This window comes from Hipposideros armiger, unplaced genomic scaffold (assembly GCF_001890085.2).
Source record: "Hipposideros armiger isolate ML-2016 unplaced genomic scaffold, ASM189008v1 scaffold_362, whole genome shotgun sequence".
Classification (NCBI taxonomy): domain Eukaryota; kingdom Metazoa; phylum Chordata; class Mammalia; order Chiroptera; family Hipposideridae; genus Hipposideros; species Hipposideros armiger.
Window position 1 is genome coordinate 1,572,248 of NW_017731712.1, and position 21,978 is coordinate 1,594,225.

At 50.2% G+C, this 21,978-nt stretch overlaps 1 protein-coding gene across 9 annotated transcripts in view; it reads right to left on the bottom strand.

Annotated features, from left to right (window-relative positions):
• QTGAL (queuosine-tRNA galactosyltransferase) overlaps positions 1–21,978 on the bottom strand; it is a 56,521-nt gene that overhangs the window by 30,664 nt on the left and 3,879 nt on the right. For 7 of the 9 annotated variants that reach the window (XR_002126160.1, XR_002126159.1, XR_002126161.1 and 4 more), the window contains 3 exons: positions 17,240–17,304; positions 6,931–6,996; positions 2,880–2,975 (listed from right to left, as the gene is read on the bottom strand). Coding sequence is in view for 6 of the 9 variants with exons in the window: in XM_019661876.1 (XP_019517421.1) it covers positions 2,880–2,975; positions 6,931–6,996; positions 17,240–17,304 (227 nt within the window). In the remaining 3 variants the exon portion in view is untranslated. Of the gene's footprint in view, positions 1–2,879; positions 2,976–6,930; positions 6,997–11,347; positions 11,611–16,578; positions 16,657–17,239; positions 17,305–21,978 lie in introns of those variants that run through there. The other 2 variants (XM_019661880.1, XM_019661882.1) reach the window with 2 other exon arrangements.

The following is a 21,978-nucleotide window of genomic DNA, read 5'->3' on the forward strand; positions in this document are numbered from 1 at the left end:
GGGGGGGGGGGGGGGGGGGTCAGAGAGCGGCCCTGCCTGGTGTAGCCGTGTCCACCCCGCTGTGTCCGGGTGAGGCCCAGATGGGGCAGGAGGTGTACACTAGGGGTCCCGGGGGCCGAGGAGGAGCCAAGGCGGGTGTGCAAGTGCTGAGGACCGGACTCTGTCCCCCGAATCCACGTGGCAGCCCGAGCCCCCAGCGGGGCTGTACTGGAGAAGGGGCCTTTAGGGAGGTCATCAGGGTAAATGAGGGCACGAGGTGAAGCCCTGATCCGAGGGGCCGGCTGTCCTCCCAAGAGGAGGGCAGACACTGGGAGTGAGCGCAGAGGAAGGCCGTGTGCGGTGACCAGGGAGGAGGCGGCCGTCTGCACACCACAGACGGGCTCAGGGGAGACCAGCCCTGTCGGCACCATGACCTTGGACATTCAGCCTCCAGACTGTGAGGAGTGAATGCTGTATCTGCTATGGCAGCGCGAGCGGGCAACAGCCCGAGGGAGCTGTGGAGGGCAAGACTGGGGCCGGGCAGAGGGGTGCACTTCACACCCTTCTCCTGTCTGCCCTCCTGTGGTCAGCTGGCGCACAGGGAGCAGACGGGCCACTCCAGGCAGCCAGAGCCCAGCACAGGGGCCTGAGGAAGGACCCCCGGCCCCTCCTTCCAGCAGCCGGGACCCTGGGGCAGCCTCAGAGGCAGGGAGGGTGTCTGGCCTGGCCTCTTCCTTGTCCCCACTGGTTTGGGAAATGCTGGCCCCTTGGGAGCGGCTCCTCACTGCAGGCAGAAAGAGGGCACTGCCTAAACCAGGTGCGACTCCAGGTGGCACCTGTTAGGCCACGTGTACAGCTGCCCCCTCCCTGTTGACGTGCAGCCGGCAGAGGGCTAACCTGATGGCACCTGATCTAACTCTGTACATCGTGAGACCGACTCAGACATTTCAAGGAGACACACCGAGCATCAAAGTGAACCACGCTGCTCGCAGCTCCCAACCAGGACGGCACAGACGATGACAGACACCCTGCTAAAGCCGCAGTGGCTTCCGCAGCAGTGACAGCTGAGAAATGGCTCAGGTAAGACAGATCTTCTCTCAGTTTCTTTGGAGAAACTTCAGACTTTAATTTCCCCTAACTTGCTAAAGAAAAACACTATTTCAGAGGCCCCGCCTTAGTTACTTCTATGACGCTCGATAGCTCGGGCTTCCTATTAGCCCTTGGCCCAGAACTCGTACTTCTGGCTGAAAATGTGCTGCAACATTTGAATTATACCCTCGGTGTCTAGTTCTAGGTTCTGCCTAAGTATCATCCTCCCAGCAAATCAAACGCAGCTCAGAAGTCTCTCCCGGAGTGACTGCCCCCTTCCCCTCTGGGGACCCAGGTGGGCCTTTCCAATGGCCCCTCGTGCAGAGCCTCGCCTCGCCGTGCGTGGACCGTGGGCTGAGCGGAGGCCATAAGCTTCCCCACTGTCTGCAAGAACAGGAAAGCTCCTGCTCGGTCTCCACGGAGCCAGCTGTGCTTCTGTGCTCAGAAACCCAGAAAAGAAACCAGCGGTACATGTCCTGGCCAGTGTCTGGTCACAAGCCCTCGGCCGGCCCTATCTGCGGACGAAGGACCAGGAGAAGTGCAGCAGGGGGCGCAGACCTGGTGCCCACTCACCACGTGTGACGAGGACTCACGAGTCCCACCGCTGACACCCAAATGCCACTGAAAAACGCAAAGCAACATGCGAGTCTGAGGCAAACCCTCAGCAGCGTCCAAGTCGGGACCACGTCGGTGCTGGTTCGAAGCTGCACTGAGTCCTTCTGGAACCTTCACAGGCCAGACAGGCCTAGTGGAGCTGACAGCCCCAGACAGCCCCGCTCCTCTCTCTAGCAGTGAAGCCACCAGACACAGAGGTGGCGGTGTCACAGGACCGGCAAACGCATGGTGTGTGAGAACCAGCATGCTGTGGAAAGCTAGTGACGCATGTCTGGTGACAGAAGAAACACCCAGGGGTGGCGGCACCTGACGGGGAGGGGCATGTGCCTCCAGTCCCCCAAGCATGTGACATGGGCCTGTGAGGGGCTGCGACCCCCGGCAGACAGATTCAGGAGCAGCTCTAACATCATCACAACTCACGCCACCCGACCAAGAGTTCAGTCTTTAAAACAGCATCTCCTGTACGAGGGTCACAGGGGGTACAGACGCCTCCCCTGGCAGGGCCACCTGCCCAGGCCTCCTGGGCTTCGTCCTGGCTCGGCATGGGGCGCTGCTCCCCGTTGCACCCCTCTGACCTGGGCGTGGGGGCTGCTCCCCACTGCACCTGTGGTGGGGAGGTTCTGGGGAGTGGCTCATCCTGGACGCAGTCTGGACGTCGGCCATCAGCAGGGCAGCCAAGGCTGGCAAGGTGAGGGGCACACGGGACAGACCTGGGCTCCAGCCCACCCCCAAGAGCCAAAGGTTGTTTTAGGCTCTGTTTTGGGGTGATCTGTTATGGAGCATTATGTGGCCACCAACATGCAGAGATAGTAGCTTATTTTAAAGGCAGATGAACAGAGAATGTTTGTTTGCTTGTTGTCCCTGTTACTCTTCTCAGGATGGGACCCGCTCAGAGGACTTCCTCCTGCCATCTGCCCCACAGAGGTTTCCGGCCCATCACAGCCCACGCCTCCCAGCTCAGGGCCAGCTCCTGACTGCCGCTGGACAGCCAGTGCCCCTCAACCTCCCAGACCAGTCTGCCCGGCCCCGGGGACGGCCCCTGCCCCACCAGGAACACGGCCTTTCCTGGCCTCCTCCCCAACCCGAGCGTTCGGCCCTGGCCCAGTCCCACCCCTGCCCATCCAGTCTGGTCGCCGTCCGCCTGGAGCACCTTCCCCGGAGGCCTTGGCCACCCCCCAGATCGGGGAGAAGAATACCTGGGTCAGGAGCTGATCAGACGCCAGCTGGTTGATCCAACGTGTGTACCGCTCAGTGGAGTTGGGAGGCTCCCTCCTCACCTGGCAGCCTATAATCTGCAAAACAGCAACAGCCAGATCACAAAGAAGAAAAAGCCACTGTGAGTACATGAGCGCACACCTGTACGTGTACCTGTACCTGACGCAAGCTGCACGTTTGGGTCGTGTTAAAACTTCCTAGAGTGTGGGGAGGAGGGGCAGGCAGAGTTCTGGGGTCGGATCCTACACTGCACGATCCTGAGCAGCACGTGTCTCAGCCAGCCTGCTGTCTGCTGGGTTGAGAACTTGTCACAGATAACGCCCCCCCACCCCCGCATGCATTCAAACTAAAATGAACAATGTGCAACTTCAAACTCCGATTACTTCCCCACTCTTCCTGAGCCTCCAAGCACCAGGTCCCCGCTGAGCCCCCAGGGCAGCAAATTTGAACTGACCCAGTTCTCGCCTCCTGAAAGCACTGACCTCTAGGTAGACAAGTCACAGTGCTAAGGGCTCACTCCCCAGCCGCCTCCCTGTCCAGGTGCCAGGCAGTGCCCACCGGGCCGCCAGACAGGCACTCCCCTGCCAGGAGGCTCCCCGTCAGCTGCCATGCTCCCGCCTTCAGTACCCACACCCTCGGCCCTGGTCCAGGCAGCCTGGCCCCACCTCCTCCTCATTGTCACCACAGTCCCCTCTCCACACACCTGTCCTGTCCCCAATAGCACCTCGAATCCAGGGGGCCACCTGCACGTCTGCTGGAGGACCCACCTGCAGGCTGTTCAGACATCGCTAAGACAGCTCAGAGGGAAAAAGGGTCCTTCACACAGTCAGAGATGGGTCCCTGCAGATTTGGTGCATATTATCCTGCCCAATATGACAGGAATCATGACTTCCGTTAATGACTTTCCCCTGGAGGGACTGTGGAAGGTGTGGCCTTTGATAAGCTCATACCACCCCTGAGGGTTCAGGGTGTCTCCCCTCTGAATGGCCCCGTTTTTCTCTTCTGAGGTCTATGGCGGGGAAGAGTGGGGCCCAGTAAGGAAGGAATGAGGCCCCCTTTCGTTTTGCCTTAGAGGGGGTGGCCTTGGCCGCCTGATGATTTCCCTGAGCTATTTCATCCTGTCCCTTTCGATGTCCCCGACAACGGATTACTGCCACCTCCTTGGGCAGGAACTCTGGCCCAGGCATAGGCCAACAGACACAAGCCACAGGACCTGTTCCTTCCTTGCGGCCCCTCAGTGACACACCAAGCTCTTCTCCGGTGTCCCCAATCTGGTTTCCATGGCAGCTGGCAGAGCCCACCGCCCGCTGCAGGAGAGGTACACGGGGGGCACACACTAAGCACGTGACAGCACGCGAGGCTTCAGATGCTCCAGGCAGAGGCTGCTGGACCACCGGGCCTAGCACAGCTTGTACAGTCGGTGCTCCACAGAGAGGCTGAAGGGACCTGGGGCACATGCCTGCGTCCTGCTTCTGCTCTTGCGGGGGGGGGGAGACAATTCAGGGCCACCAGGCAGGACGTTCACAAGCTTGTGGCTGACACAGAGCTCCCTGGAGACTCACTGATGCTGGAGAAGCAGGGAAGTCCTGCTGTCCGTTGCCCTACCATACCAACGTCCACGTGCCCCAAGGCCACAGGGAGGAGCCGGCAGCACATACAGAGAAGCCGCAGGGTGCCTTCTGCCGCCTCTGTGTTCCTAACACTGCGTACCACAGCGCTCTGTGCCTCAGTGTAGGAGAAACCCCGGGCGGCCCCCCAGCTGTCCCACAGCTGACCTCCGCTCAGGACCGGTCAGTAAGCGGCCGGATAAATGCTGCAATGGGCACTGCCTACTGGCTCCCAATAGTTCTGCAGGGGACATGTAACTGCACCACTTATGCAGCTGCCCCAGGGGCCTTTCCTTCATAATTAAGTGGTTTTCTTGTAAATGGCCTTAAAAAAAACAGTGACCAAGGACAAGAGAACCCTTAGCATTCATTTCATTCTTTCCAAACTAACTGTACGATATAATTGACATAACCACCAACCGGCAACTGCAAATTAAGATTCTTGCAGGTCATGATTTTAATAAACCCAGGCCCACAGTCAGCGCCTCTGAAAGCAGCTTTGTTCTGGTTCAAGCCGGCTGTGAGGACATCCTGGGCTGCACTGAAAACCCACCGCGCAGGAGGCCCGGGGGGAGGAGGTCACGGCAGGAGGAGGCAGCCTCTGCAGACGTTGGGATACTATCAGGGGAATTTAATTAGAGGATCAGCAAGAAAAGCCCTAAGCTAGAACTTGATAAAACTTTACACACATGCAACCAAGGCCATTTTAATTACGATGATGACAAGCTGACACAGTCTGCATTTTTCCAAATTCCTTATGTGTCCCTAGATACCGTGGTCCCTGTGAGCCTGTGAGTGGAGAACTGCCCAAAGTTCCCGCATCAGTGAGCCAATCGTGTGTAGTTTTTTCCGTATAAAAATGAAAAAAATGGTAAAGAACATATCTGAAAATATCTCACGCACTGAAATGTCAACACGGTAACGACATTCTTTACAAGTTTCAATGAGGAATGCAGTTTAAATGCCTGGAAACAGCTGTGTGAAAACCCCTCCGAACGAGGAGGCACGTCACACAGAGACGACCCACCCCAGGTGCTCAAGTGCAGGCTGTCCTTGCAGGGCTGGGACCGCGTGTGCGCGACTTTAATTTCACAGGATCACACGGTTGGCAGAAATAGGTGAAAGCAAAGACCACCAGTTCGGGCAGTTAGCTGGGCGGTCAAAAGCACTGTCAACTTTGGAAAAACCGGTGTTCCTCTAAGACCTTGCGGCCAGACCTCAGTGTGACATCACCACACCGGCAGCTGCCTGGGACCCTCCTGCATTTCCCGTGTGACCCGCTGTGAACAGAATTCCGTCCAGGAGGCTTTCCCACCCTTTTTTCTCTTCCCAACAATGGAACCAGACTAAGAAACACTGTTCGTGCATCTAGTCTCTCCTTTCATGTCACTGCGGAAGTCCAACATCACCAGAGGCTGGTGTGATGACCCCCACGGTGGACCTAGGGCGCGGCCTGAATGGCCCGGCGGAGACGGGTTCTCTGCTGCTCCCCTCCCCTCTCCCCCTCCCCTCCCTCACTTCACCTGAACCACTTCCTGAGCACACAACTAACCTGAGCACTGCCTGGATGCACGCATTTTACTGGGGACAAACGACAGGGGCGAGACCCTGCAGCCCGCTACTCCCAGACCAGCCAGCAGCCCCCCCGGACAGCGCTGCGGGCACGGCGCAGGCGCGGGGGCCCTGAGAGGTGGCGCACATGCACTGGGCCTGCGGAACCGAGACGGGGCCCAGCGAGGATGCGCGAGCGCGTGGCGTCCTCCAGGCGAGGGAGCCGTGGGGACAGTGTCCCCGGGAGTGAAGGAACACACGCTTCCAGAGCCCGTGGGCAGTGCAGGACAGTGGGCACCGGCCTGCCGCTGACCGCCTGCTGGGGCCTGGCATCACTGTGTCGCTGTCATTCCTCTCCCGGGCTTAGGGACCCGCTCCCCTCGTCCGTGTCAGGTGAGCGCGAGCATGTGTCCACCCCGCGTGTCAAATGCACTGAATCTGGGAGGAGCGACAGCAGGGAGGGCTTTGTCACCAGAGCGCCCAGGAAGACGGTCCTGGAGAAGCCAGGCTCGGGCCAGCCGGGAAGCCTTCTAAAGATGACAGCCACTGCCAGAGCTCACCGGGGTCATGAGAATAACCTCCTGAACTGCTGACGCCACAGCTCTCAACCTGTGTTCATGTCCAGGGTGCTGAACTTCTACAATGCTGATTAAACAGAAACAACCAGAAAACCCTTTGTATCCATCTGAAAGGACCAAGTGCTACCCCAAATAAGAGGCACGTTTCCTCAAAGGAAAATGCCCTTGTGTGTTTCGAGACGTGCCCGCCACAGTCGTCCTCTGAGTGGCAGTCTCCCCAGCACCAACTCCTCTCTCCCTAAGGAAGAACGGGTAACGGGCAGCGACAGTACCGAGCGAGAGACGCCCATACTCACGCTTGTCGGATGCCGGACCGCAGCTTCATGTTGTAGCCTCACCCTCTGCGGCATCATCACGTCGTCCTGCGGGGACAGCACATGTTAATTCACGCGAAGCAACTGCCAGACAAGACAGGCAAAGGCAGACGAGATCCCCTGCAGCAGACCACCCGTCAATTACCCAGCCACAGCCTGGGGGCTGGGAGACACTGACGGTTCCACAGAGCCACCCGCGCACAAGCGCTCTGCACATGCCTGGCAGGTGCAGCAAAGTGAAGATACCGACCCTGACCCTGGTGGTTTCACTTCTGGGGAAGGAAAACGAGACACAGACTTCACAGCAGTTCGCATCGGAGATCAGCCCACTGTCCACAGACATCAGGATGTATACACAAACTGTGGACATTACTATCATCAAATACCATTCAGTGCTGGAACAAAATTACAGCTATAAACACATAATAAATGTCACAGACACTGCCAAGGGAAAGATACAAAATCAAGCAGCTCACGTGGTTAAACACTACACGTGTGCCTTTCTAGAACCCAGACCCACTAACCTTTTGTATTTGGTTGGCCCTCAAAAATATTTGTAGAACAAATGATGTATCCACTCAAGCCTGAACTGTATTTTCGATTCACGCCACCATTTACCAGACACTCAACATACACCTGATTTTGGATATTTACCAGAGTCTTCCTTAGTTGGAGACAGAGCAGCCACCATCATTCCCATTTTGTTGCCAAGAAAACCAAGATTTGGAAAGGCTCTGTAATTCACCCATGGTCTCACAGCAATTACACATCAGGGTCAAAATCTGAACACAGGGTTACTGAGAGCCCAATTGTACAGTTTGAGGATTTACACAAAAAGGAAAGCTGCCCAAAATTCCTAGCTCTCCAGACATCCTGCTATAACTTCCCATCACCTCTCCTCGAATCGCCTACCCTGCTGGTGTCTGAAGAAGTCAGTCAGCGTCCGCAGGTACAAAAAGAACCCTGCAGGCATGTGACACACTCGCTGACCGAGGACGGGTGCCACGAGCACACATGAAGCCTGCTGAACGGCACAGCAGGCACCCACACTATTTCAGAATGCAGTGACTGTTGCTTATAAATAAGCTCCTTGTTTTCCCGAATCCACTTTGAAAGAGAAAACACTTGCTGAAAGATGGCGGAATGAAAGGTCTTCATTACACATGAAAAGCAGTGATATTTTAATACCAAGCCCAGATGTGTCTGCGCCAGGGGGCCGTGACCTGCAGCACCTTCTGACCGAGGCCAGTCCCTGTCGCGCCCGTCCCGGGGAGGGGCCTGCTCAGGGAGGCCCACGGTGCTCACAGGTGCCATCTGAAATGCAGAGGAGGGGGCCTCAGGGATGGAGACGAAGGTCACTGGGCACCAACGACAGAGGCGGGGTCTGCATCGCTCATCCTTTCAAAGCCTCTGTATCTGTCTGCCCAGAGCGTGCTGGCTGAAATTCCAGAGATGATGAGCTCAGAAACGCGCTTGGTAGCCTGGGGAACAGGGCTCAGAATGAAACAGTGCGTCCTTTCTGACCATAAAAACACTGGGTAGAAAGCAGCTCATCTAGTCCAAGAACCCTGGAGGTTCTGCGTGGGGAGTGGTCGTGGGAGAGAGGGTCGCTATGGACCCCAGGACAATCGGCGGTTTTGGCAAAGGCTGGTGGCTGAGGGCAGACACAGCCCCGGTAGCAACCTGTCAAGTCAGCGGCCGAGAGGTCTCCTGCAGCACAGCACAGAGGCGACGCTTCCGTTTTGCTGGGTCTCCCTGTGCTTGGCTCTAGACGAGTCAGGTGTGAAGACCGACAGAAGTCACCTGGTTATTCCCAAGCCCTCAGGACCCACACTCTGAAGGGAAGGCCCTGCAGGGGGGAGGAGAGCAGAGCACAGCACCCAGCTCGTCACGGACGACTCCCCAAGCACTCGCGTACATAACGGAACCAGCTTCGTCTTTCCCCCAAACTCCCAGTTACCGAGGACAGGAAAATAAGCTGGAGAGAATACGTGCCTGTGATTTGCTACTTGGCTGTCATCCTACAGCATGACCCAAACCCAGGTCCAAGGCCTCCAAAACCCACTGCAGAACTGACAGGCAGTGGAAATCAGAGCCTGAGTCTGCTCGAGATCTGGGGGGTCGGGGCTATCAAACCACCACCTGTTCCAGCTCAGGCTGCAGTGGGCCGCCAGCTTAAGGGGAAGGTGTGTGAGACACCAGCCTAACGGAGCTGGGGCCTCGAGGGTTCCGCTGCTCCAGGAAGGGGGAGGACAGAAGCCAAGCAAAGTCTCTGAGGGAATGCACGTTCACCCGAGGCCTCAAGCTGACTCCACAGGGAAGCGCTCAAACACAGTGATACCCAGGCACGTAGGTGGAAACATCCAAAATGACAGACAGTAAAAGACTCCCATTAAGAAAATAACTCAGAAGAGCAAAAATCAATACTGATAATTATTGTGAATTACAAACAATACACAGGGAAAAGCCTACTCGATAAAAAAGGGGAGGCAGTAAAGGAAGACCAGAGGAACAAAAATAACATGAGACATAGAAAATAAATAGCAAAACAGCAGCATAAATCCAACCATGTGAAACAGTAACACATGAATAAATTCAATATCAAAATTCTAATCAAAGGTAAAGATCGTCAGGCTGGGTTTAATAAAACAAACACAAAAAGAAAATAAAACAAGATTCACCTATATGATATTTACCAGAGACACACTTCAGATTCAAAGACATGCATAGAATGAAAGAGACTGAAAGTAAAATGATGGCACAAGTTACATCTACCATTCAAACTACAAGAGTGAAGTAGCTATACTAACACCAGAAAAAACAGACTTTAAAACAAAACAGGGCCAGCCGAGTGGCGCAGTGGTTGAGAGCTGGCTTGGGATGCCAGAGGGCCCCGGTTCGGATCCCACATATGAGGGCCGGTGACACTGCCCTCCACAGCTAAGATGCTGAACAACAGCTGGACCTGGAGCTGGGCCGCCGAGAGTCACTGGCGACGGCGTAGGCTGCAGCCCCTGCTGCAGCGGGTTGCCATGGGCTGCCGTGTGTAGCCAGTAGCCAGCGTGAGCGGCCAGCAGCCGCCAAGAGTGGCCGTCCAGAATCCGGCAACTGATCTGCCTCCCCCGGGAAGAGCGCAATGATGGTGTCAACTTGGGCCAGTGAAGCGACGTCCTCCACAACTAGACTGAAGAACAAAAGGACAACAACTTGTCTGTTCCCCTTCCTCCAATTCACCAATAAAAATCTTAAAAAAAAAAAAAAGAAACAACCACCAAAAAAAGAGCAAATGGCCAAAAGTAAGCTGAAGGAAGAAAATAAAGACAGCATAAATCTATTAAATTGAAGAAAGAAAAACAATTGAGAAAACCAGTAAAAACAACGGTTGGTTTTTGGAAAACATGAAGAAATTTAATAAACCTTTAGCTAGACCAGAGATCAGCAAACTTTTTCTATGAAGGGCCAGATTGCAAATATTTTTGTGGGCCACATATGGTTTCTGTCAATATTCTTCTTTCTTTCTTTTTTGTTTTGTTTTGTTTTTTGTAACACTTTAAAAATAAGAGACCATTTTTAGCTCAGAAGCCATAGAAAAACAGACTGCCAGTGGCTTCTGCCTGTAAGCTGTCATCTGCCGACTCCTGCATTAGTCAGACCAAGAGGGAGACACAAATAACTAAATTCAGGAATGAAAAGGAGACAGAGTACTGACCGTACAGAAATTTAAAAAACAACAACAACAAATGCCAACAAATTAGACAATTTAGATGAAATGGACAAATTCCTAGAAAGACACAAATTACTGAAATGGACTGAAGAAATATAAAATCTGAATAGATCGGTAAAAAGCAAAAAGAAATGAATTAGTCACTAAATATCTCCCCACAAAAATAGTCCAAGATCAGACAGCATGAACAGTAAATTCTAACATTTAAACAAGAAATATCTCACCCTCACAAAATTACCCAGAAAATGGAGGAGGAAGGAACACTTTCCACTTCATTCCATAAGGCTCAGTATCACCTGATACCAAAGCCAGAAGAAGACATCGCAAGAAAAAAACCTGCAGGACAATATCCCACATGAATATAGATGAGAGTCCTTGACAAAATATTAGTAAGCCAAATCCAGCGACTTATGAAAAGGATTATATACTAAGATCAAGTGGGATTTTTCCTAGGAACGCAAGGTTGCTTTACCATCTAAAAGTTAATTAATGCCACACAGCAACTAACAGAGAAAAGGACAATCACTGCGTGACAATCTCAATAAATGCAGAAAAAGCTTTTCACAAAATCTAATGGTCATTCATGATTTAAAAAAAAAAAAGTCTCAACAAAGCAGAAGTGGAAAGGAATTCCCCACCATGATAGAAGGCACCTGAACACCCTCCAGTCAGCACCTGAACGGTGAGCGTGTCACGCTTCCTAAGACTGAACAAGGCAGGACGTCTGCTCTCACTTGGGCAGCGTCCAGGAGCTTCTGGTCAGGCGAGCAGGCCAGGAGAGGAAGCGAATGGCATCCAGCGTGGAAAGGAAGGCGTGAGAGCACCTCAATCTGCAGACGGTGTAATTCTGTATTTAGAAAACCCTAATGAATCCACAAAGTAACTACTAGAATACACACGTTCAGCAAGGTCAGAGAATACAGGATCAAGACACAAAAATCACTGTATTTCTATTCTATATACCAGCACTGGACAATCTGAAAATAGAATTAAGAAAATAATACAAACACCTTCAAAATAATAACATATTTAGGTAAAATTTTAACAACAGAAGTGTAAGACTTGTACATTGAAGATTACAAAACATTGCTGAAAGAAATTAAAGACCTACATAAACAAACAGACGTCCTATATTCATGGACTGGAAGATTCAATATTACGAAGCAATTCTCCCCAAATTGACCTATAGATTTGATACAATCCAAATCAAAACCTCAACTTTCTTTTTTGTAGACAATGACAAACTGATCTTGAAATTCATTTGGAAATACAAAAGATCTGGAATGTGCAAAAAAATAAGAAATAGGATGGAGAACTTATACTTTTTTACTTCAAGACTCACTACTACAAAGCTACAGTACTGGCCTAAAGATAAATATATAGATCAATAAAACAGAATTGAGAGTAGAGAAATAACCTTTGCAAGTATGGTTGATTCAAGGGAATTCAATGGGAAAAGGATAATCTTTTCAACAAACGACACTAGGACAGTGGACCACACACGACAAAAGATATTCGAATGTAGACCCTCATCATACACAAAACCTAATTCAAAATAGAGCACAGACCTAAATGCAAAAGCTAAAACTAAAGACTGTTTTTAAAAGGCTTAGGAGCAAATCTTGGTGACCTTGAATTAAGGAAAGCATTCTTGGATATGACAACAAAAGCACAAGTGATAAAAAGAAAAATTTGACAAAATGGTATTCATCAAAATTTTTAAATTGTGTCCTTTAACTTAAGCTTAAATTGAATAAGAAAGTGAAAAGACAAGCCATAGGCCGGAGGAAAGCTTGGCAAATCATACACCCAGCACCAAGCAGTGCGACCCTGAAGACACGCTATCCTTCCTGACACTGCACGATCTGTGGGTCGAGTGGCTGGCATTCGGCCGAAGGAAAGATCTTGAACGACGAGGTCCTGTAAGTGACGAGTGACAGCCACAGAGGGATGAGGCTCACAGCACAGAGAGCAGTTAAAACAGAGGGAACAGCATGACACTTGTCTGAGGCACTTCCGACCACCCCAATACCCTTTCTCTGTTTCAGGGCAGCCCGTACTTCTTCAGCTTTCAAAAGGGAACGTACCTCATTTTATTAAGGATGTTTATGAAAAAATCTAAGGTAAACAACATACTGAACAGTGGAAGGTTTCCGTTCTCTCTTTTGAGATTGGGAAGGACACAAGGCAGCCCGTTCTCAAGGCTTCTATCTAACAAATTACTGCGGACTTAAGTAGAGAAAAAGAAATACAAGACACAAGGATTAGAAAGAGGGAAGAAGACTGTGTACATAAACAATCCAAGAGACTCTACAGAGAAATATTAAAATTAAAAGTGAATTTAGCAAGGTTTCTGGATACAACGTTGATAAAGTTAATTTCTTTATGTCTACAAAGTTTTTTAAAATGATGCCACTTATGATAGTATCCAAAAGATCAAATAGCTCTCAAAGGTTGTGAGTGAGAATGTAAGATGGTACAGCCACCTCAGAAAACATTCCAACAGTTCCTCAAAATGTTAAATATAGAGTAACCGTATGACCGACCCAGCAATCCCACTCACAGGAACGGACCTAAGAGAACGGCAGACGCTGATCCACACAAACACACATACAGGAATGTTCACAGCATTACTTGTAACAGCCGGAAAGTGGAAACAACCGAAACAGTCACCAAACGGATAAGCAAAAGGTGGTCCCTCCATACAAGAGACTATTACACAACAATACAGAAACGAAGCACTGACACGACTACGGCATGATGTACCCTGAAAACATCGTGCCAAGTGAAACCACAGATTACGCGATTCCGTTTACGTGAAATGTCCAGAACAGACAATCTGTAGAGACAGAGAGATTAGCGGTTGCCCAGGGCTGGGGTGGGGGGGGTGAGGAGTAATTGCTGTTGGGTATGGGGTTTTATTTTGTGGTGATGAAATGTTCTAAAATTAGACTGTGGTGATGGTTGCACAACATGGTGAATGTACTCAAAACCACTACATTGTATAATTGGGTGGATTTTATGTGACTTACATATCAATAAAGCTGATAAAAATGTGTTTTAAAAAATCATGGCCAGCCGAGTGGCGCATTGGTTAAGAGCTGGCTTGGGACACCAGCTCTGAGCAGCAGGACCCCAGTTCAGATGCCACATGCGGGCCAGTGACACTGCCCTCTACAGCTAAGATGGTGAACAACAGCTCAACTTGGAGCTGGGCTGCCCGCCGGCGACGGCGTAGGCTGCAGTGGGCTGCCATAAGCTAATGTGTGTGGCCGGCAGCCAGCATGAGCGGCCAGCAGCCAGCATGAGCTACCACGAGCCGCCGTGAGCGGCCGTCCAGAGGCTGGTGACCGATCTGCCTCACCCAGGAAGTGTGCAATGATAATACCAACATGGGCCAGTGAAGTGACGTCCTCCACAACTAAACTGAAGAACAAAAAGGACAGCAGCTTGTCTGTTCCCCTTCCCCCGATTACCCAGCGCTGTTCCCCTCCCCCAATTCTCCAATAAAATCTTTAAATAAATAAATAAATAAAAATAAAAAACAAGTGTGAACCAACACACAAACATCACTGTGCTGCATGAGGAGCTAAATACAAGGACATTCTCTACGGTTCCACCTGCGTGGACAGGAGAGCGGGAAACCTGGACATGGTGACTGGCCAGGCCCGCCAGCTGCTCTCCAGAAGCCACAGTCTGAGTGACAGAAGTCCTCGATCCCAATTGGGGTGTCAGCACATGGTGAGCACCTGTCAAAATGCATCCACTGTTCATGGTCACAGTTTTCACACTGAAATCCTGCATGTCACTGCATATAAATTTGACCTCGATTTTAAAAAACTGAATGAACTACATGACATGCAACAAAATAGATGAATCCTAACCAAAGAAGTTTTAAAAGTTCCATAACAGCCTATACTCTTCTTATAGAGTTAAAAACAAGTACAATTTTTTTCAATGACGTTTTTCAGATTTGTCTAGACAACAGAAAGCTCAGTGGGGTGGTGACATGGCATGTGGCTGGGAGCCACTGGGGGAGAGGCAGGCGGTAATGCAGCCAGAGGACTCAGCGAGCTCTCTTTAAACTCCAGGTTCTGGGTCCTTATAATGTTAACAAAATAAATACAGAGGTGCAGTGATGAGCCCAGAAACAAACAGATCCAGTAGAGCACGCGTCCACGAAGAGGAGGCTTTCCTGAACCGAGCACCTGGCTGACGCAGGGGTGTGTTCCTCGGAGCCTGACTTCGCAAATTAACTAGAGGGAAGGAAATCACGGTGGGAACTAGAAAATGGAACAAAAAATAGGACACATGTTCAGAAGGAATGGGACACTCTACAGCAGTCATGGGACAACGGCCCTACCGCAAACACTGTGTGTGCTGCTCATAGCTCACTGAACTGTATTTAGCAATTCAACTGACCCCTGAGAACACCACAGCACCTAGTGTCAAGGGCACGTCTTCCTCGGTCAGACATCTGCACTGCCAGCTCCCTGTCACACCAGGCCCAGAACTAAGACACCAAGACACCCTGTCCTGGGCGTCTCCCAATCTCCAGGTGGTCCTGTGACTGAGCACTGCCTGCCACCTCCCTCCTCCCGACTCTGAGACTGACCAGGCCAGGCGTGCAAGCTGCTCTTTCTCTCCCAGCCCTGAAATCTAAGGGTATTTCCAAGGCCTGGGTTCTCCACCCTTCTCTCCCCTCCTCGGAGTGGTCAGCGGTGACTGTGCCGACTTCCGTCACCAGCTTTATTTAGGTGACTCCTGGGTCTGCAGTTCTCACCATTCTAATCTGAGCTTCATATTTTCTAATGCTTCTACTTGGATGTCATATATCTCAGTTACTCCTTTTCTTTCCTTCCCTTCAGTGAATAAAAAGAAAGGCACAGGAGGTATGGAGGAGCCGCAGAGAGGAGAGGGTGACCTGGGCATTTCTCTTCTTCCAAGTCTCACCTGAGATGGAAACTATTTCCTCCAAACTGAAACGTGCATACTGGGGACATCCTGAGTACCGCCAAGACGGGGGTGAGGCCATCTGCCCCCAACGGCCAACTCAAACGCTGTAATTATTGTCATTAGAGAGAAACACATGGTCACCCTAACACATTCCAGGAAGAGCAATCGGAAACAGAGAACAGAGACAAGCGCTGTACCCCTTCACGCAAAGTCCATAAAGCACAATTTCAATATGGTGGGTGCAGCTGTCTTTGGTGGAAACTGTCTGTTTACAAAATTTTGGAATGACCATTTGAGTGTGAAAACAGGCCCCAGAGCAGGATCTGAAAGCAGATGTCGGCACAAGAGGGATGGCTGAGCGTTCTGCATGAGAAGACTGGGAAATCTGAGTTTTAGTCTAAGAAAAATAGGGCAAGAGAGGAGATGCAAGAGGCCACAGCAGCAGGCCGGGAGAGCACAGCCCCTGCCGGGGGTTCTCTCAGGAGCAGAGCTGTTACCAAGTGTTACGCTGTTTATTCGCACAGCTCTCATCTCGCCCAATTTTCTCTGCACTGAGACCTGGCACACAGGTTCCTGGTCATCCAGGAAAACGTGAGTCAGTATGAGATGACGAGAAGGTTCCTGCGTGGATGAACTCAGCACAAGCAGAAACTCTGAGCCAGAGCTGACCTTGAGAAGGTAAATAGCTGCCCCCCAAGGAATGCACAGAAGCCTGGGCACACTGCTCCCCAGGCCGAGGGCACAGCGAGCTCAGAGAAGTGTTCCTAACGTGTGTTTTAGAGTAACTGGAAAGAACGTCCGTCACTGAGGACGCACTGTATGTGCATCCACATGCTCTTTCTTCACCTACTGTGAGCATTTGTCACATAGTTCACATTTATAAACACTGTCATAATTCACTGACACAGACACACAATTTACTTCACTGTTATAAACTAGTGCGTGCTAACTTGTTTCTCGCTCTTCATCATAATCAAGAACACTGAAGCTTCTTCCTCTACAAATCTCGTTCAGAATTTCAGAGTCACCTAGAAGTGAAATTTAGGAGTCAAGGGCACACACGCAGTTTTACATTTCTTCATGCAAAACGCAAAATGATGCCATCAGCAGTACCAATTCACACTTTCCAAGTACTGAGTATCTATATTTTTAGAAAATCTTGTTAATCTGTTTTTTAAAAGTAGCATCTCACCAATTTAATTAATTTGTGTTTTGCTGCAAATGACTTATACTTTTTACAAAGTCTGTCATTGGCTCAACTGTTGTGAAGCTTCTAACCCGTCCTGTCCTGTTTGCACCCACCCACGTTTCTTTCTTGCTCATCGACTTACAAGAATTATTTATACCTGAGGCTGTCAATCTTTCAAGTATTGTATTTGTCAACATCTTCCCAGGTTATCTTCATTTTTACTTATATGGTTCTCTGTTACGTGGTTTTGCTTTTTTATAGGAATTCTATTTACTAAAACTTAACTCATTAAGTGTTATGATAATAAGTCTGATCATAATATGTTAGAATAATGACTTTCAAGAACCACACTAAAATGTAAGATCATTTAATTATCCAGCCAACATATATACAGACATTTTAAATAAAACAAAGTTACTTACCGAATCCAAAAAGCAAAGGTAAGATCCTGAGCTCTGTGCTATCGCTTGATTTTTAGAATATCCAACTGTTTAAAAAAGAAAAAGAAAAGCTCTTTTGTAATTCAGTTTTCAGTGGTGTGCTCTTTCATAAAACTTAGCGTAGTATATGCTATGGGAAAGCTGAGACAATGCCGCACTGCCAGGTGGAAAGCAGGTCAGCTTTAGGGGCAAGAAAGGAATGAATACAACATGTACGGTGAGCATGAGGATGAGACGCGGGGGCCCAGCAGACACCAGGATGCCGCAGTGGAAAACGCTCCCTGGAGAACAAACCCAGCAGCCCTGTACTGAGAACAGCACCAAGCTAAGCCTGTGGCGTATTTATTAAAAAACAAAATTACAACGTCCCTGAGTGAGGTGCTCTGCAGCTAAAGTCATATACGTCCCCAGGCAGCAGGGTGACACACAGGTGTGTGACTGGCTGGTGAAGGCTCCCTGACTGGCTGCTGGGAGCAGTTGCCTGATTCTAGCCTACTGACAAGGCACAGTCTCTGCAGCGCTCACTACGTCCGAACGTGTGAACATTCTGGGACCCAGTACATGTCTGCACGCTCCCCAGGACTGACTTCCTATGAACCCTACTGAAGAACGAAAAGCTGCAAACACAGACTCAACGCCGCACACAGGGGGGTGACCCTCAGACACACGCTGAGCAGGGGAGCCAGGCACAGGGGCAGACACTTGGTGGTGACACGGACACAGATTCAGAGGGCAGCAAACCTATCTGCCTGCTGTCAGGAGGGTGGGTGCCCTGGAGAGGGGAGCGACCTCAAGGGGGCCGGGCCTTCTGGGGCCCGTGAGCCCAGCTCTTCACCGGGTGCTAAGCTTACACACCATGTTCAGTTTGTGAGAATTAACTGAGTTGCACAGTTTCAACAAGTATACATTTCTGTATGGATGTTATATTGTAATAACTGTCTTAAAAATCCTTGCCTTCAAGAAGATTAGAACTGCGTTGGAAAAGAGCTCGCTGGTAACCTGTGCTTCCACGCCAATGGAGACTACCGAGGACACACACAGAAGAGGGGCCAGAGGGGGCCGGGCCACTGGAGCTTCACAGAGACAAGGCGCAGGGCACACACGTGTGAGTGAGGCACTGAGGGCGGCGAGATGCCCAGACAGGCTGCATGGGCGGCTCCCCGGCACTGATGTCAGGTTAAAGCCATAGCCAGCTGGGGGGTGCCGGGGGACGGTTCTGAACAGGGAGCAGAAATGAACACCAAGAAGCTCAGTCCAGAGGCTGAGGGCAGGGCAGAGTGCAGGAGGCATTCAGCCCAAAGGGAAGGGCTAGGAGGCTTCGGGGCACAGTGCCCACTTCCCCGGGAGAAGCGGCTGCGGGCCCGTGAACTGTGCTAACCGGACCGTTATGGATTTGGTGCCACTGAGAGAAGTCACCACACAAATCCACTCAGGTGTGTGCAGAGCGAACCCAGCAACTCCCTCTGATACTCAAAGTCCAGCCAACCTGGAGGGGCTGTCGGTCCCCAGGGACGCGAGCAGACACACCCGGTAAGGGACAGCGCTGTCCAGTTCCTCAGCCACGCCTGGAGCACCAGGCCAACCACGCTGGACGGAGAAGGAAGGAAGTGTAACTGTGACGCGCCCTCACTCGGGTCATCGGAGGCTCTGTCCCGGAGCCGTGCCCATGCAGGGCTTCTCACACAAGGTAGCAGCTTAATTTCTAGCATTAATCCTACAGCTTAGCCAACCCAGGCCAGTCAGCGGGCTGGTCCCAGATTTGAACAAACCACAGGGATAACCAGGCAGAGGAGGAAACCCACAGAGAGAGAGAGAGGGAGAGAGGGAGAGAAGGAGAGAGGGACAGAGGGACAGAGGGACAGAGGGAGAGAGGGAGAGAGGGACAGAGGGACAGAGGGACAGAGGGAGAGAGGGAGAGAGGGACAAAGGGAGAGAGGGACGCGCCTGGCTGCTGACCCCAGGCCTGGGCAGCAGCCCTCATCTTGGGACCGCTGCAGCGCCTCCCTTTCATCACTGCACAGCAGGGCAAAGCCCAGAGGAGGCCTCGTGGGAGTCAGAACCAAAGAGCTGCGCTGCACGCGGAAAACAAAAAGCGGGAAGAGGCTTTCCACAATCATGTTTAAATTACTGCAAGTTCTGTTAAAAAGTTGCCTATTAGAGTTGGGCTTCAGAAGGGGAAAAAGCAAACCCAGGAATTTGGGTAATGAAGGAAAACATTGCTCACTAAGGGGGCTAAAAGTTTCCCACAATGAATCTTCTGTTTGGCAAAGACAAGGAATTTGCTTTAATATTATTGCCTCGAAGAAAGTCAAATGTTTGTGCCAAGGCCCACGTTTGGGGGGGCCCGACCCTTTGTGAGGGGGCGGTTGTCATGGTCACAGCAGAAAAACTCGGGCCTCAGTGGGCTGTCAACAGTCCTCACTCCTGAGGGAAGCGGGTGGGACTGCCCTTCGTTTGGATTTCAGCAAGTGACCACATTCCGAATAAATGTTTTGCTCTATTATGATATGAAATAATCACACGTGAATCTTAATCCAACGGCAATAACCCAGCACTCCTGAAAATAGACACTTTGGACGACCTATGTTATCCAATAGTCAGTATAACTGTTCCTATTTCAGACAATATTGTTATAGGAAAACATGCCCCCTCAGGTAAAAACAGGTTAACTTTGCTGTAAGAATGTGTAATGCAGGATCCCACAAATCTGCCTCACCCAAAGTTGGAAGGATGGTTCCATTTCTTCACAATATTACAACTAGTTTTTGTTATTGATAGAATATATATCAATGTGACATGGCTCAAGTTACAGCTAATGCATAAAAAGTGTTTTATGAAAGACAAAACTTGCTTTTAAAATGGAGATTACACAAGCATTCCCAACAGTCACCAAAATGCCTTCCATCTACTTTAATTCAACTATGGAAGATGCAAAACATCTTAATTAAATAATTTTTTAAAGGATACTCTTAGTAGTTTCAAAATCCACAATTTGTTTATACACATTTCAGAAGCAAGTTGAAACAGATGTTTTACAATAGCTGATTTATAAAAAAATTTTAAATTCTAAAACATAGATGAAAGAAATGAAAGACGATCTAAGTCAACAGAAAGACGTTCTGTGTTCATGGGCTGGGAGATGTACTGTTATTAAAATGACAACACTCTCCAAATAGATCTACAGATTTCATGCAATCCCTATCAAAACTCCAATGGTCTTTTTTGCAGAAATGGAAAACTGATCCTAAAATTCATATAAAATTGAAAAGGATTCCAAATTGCCAAAAGAATCTAAAAAAAAAACAAACCAGAGTTGGAAGAATCCCACTAACTCAATATCAGAACTTTAAACAAAGCTACAGTGATTACAACACATGGTACTGGCCCAAGAACAGAGCCCAGAAATGAACCCAGACATTTAGGGTTGACTGATTTCCAACAAGGTATCAAGACTTTCAATGGAGGAAAACGTGTGTCAGGGCCGGCCCAGTGGCACGTTGGTGAGGAGTTGGCTCGGGACGCCAGCTCTGAGCAGCAGGTCCCTGGTTCAGATCCCACATGAGGGCCAGTGACACTGCCCTCTACAGCTAAGATGGTGAACAATAGCTCGACCTGGAGCTGGGCTGTCATGAGTCGCCGGTGACGGTGTAGGCTGCAGTGAGGCTGGCCGGCAGCTGGCATGAGCTTTCGTGAGCTGTCATGAGCCGCCATGAGTGACCATCTAATGGTCAGCAAGTGACTGCCTGTTCCGGGAAGAGCGCAATGATAATACCCACATGGGCCAGTGAAGCGACGTCCTCCACAACTAGACTGAAGAATAAAAGGACAGCAACTTGTCTGTTCCCCTTCCCCTAATTCCCATTCCCCAGCACTGTTCCCATCCCCCCAATTCCCCAATTAAAAAAATCTTAAAAAAAAAAAATGGATCAAAGACCTAAATATAAGAGCTCAAACTATAAGACTCTGAAGAAAATGGGGGAAAACCTTCATGACCTTAATTTGGCAACAGTTTATTAGATATGACACCAAAAGCACATGCAACAAAAGAAAAAATAAATTGGATTTCAATAAAATTATCTATGCACGTTAAAGGATACTCTCAAAAAGTAAAAAGACAAAACCAGAATGAGAGAAATTACTTGCAAATCATATATGTGATAAAGGTCTAGTATCCAGCATACGTAAAGAACTCTGACAACTCAACAACAAAAAGACAAACGACCCAATTAAAAAATAGGCAAAGAACTTGGACAGACATTTCTCCAAAGGAGATGCACAAACGGCCCATGAAAAGAGGCTCAATATCATTAGTCAGCAGGAAATACAAATGAAAACCACAATAAGAAACCAGTTTGCACCCACTAGGATGGCTACAATAAAACAAACAGAAAATAAGAAGTGTTGGTGAGGGGTCGGCCTAGTGGCACATTGGTTAAGAGCTGGCTTGGGACGCCAGCTCTGAGCAGCAGGGCCTTGGTTCGGATCCCACATGAGAGCCAGTGACACTGCCCTCTACAGCTAAGATGCTGAACAACAGCTCAACCTGGAGCTGGTCTGCTGTGAGTCGCCAGTGACGGCGTAGGCTGCAGTGGGCCGGTGGTTGGCTGCCATAAGCTACCGTGAGTGGCTGACAGCCGGTGTGAGCTGCCAAGAGCCACCGTGAGCGGCCGTCCAGAGGCCGGCGACTGATCTGCCTCACCCGGGAAGAGTGCAATGATAAT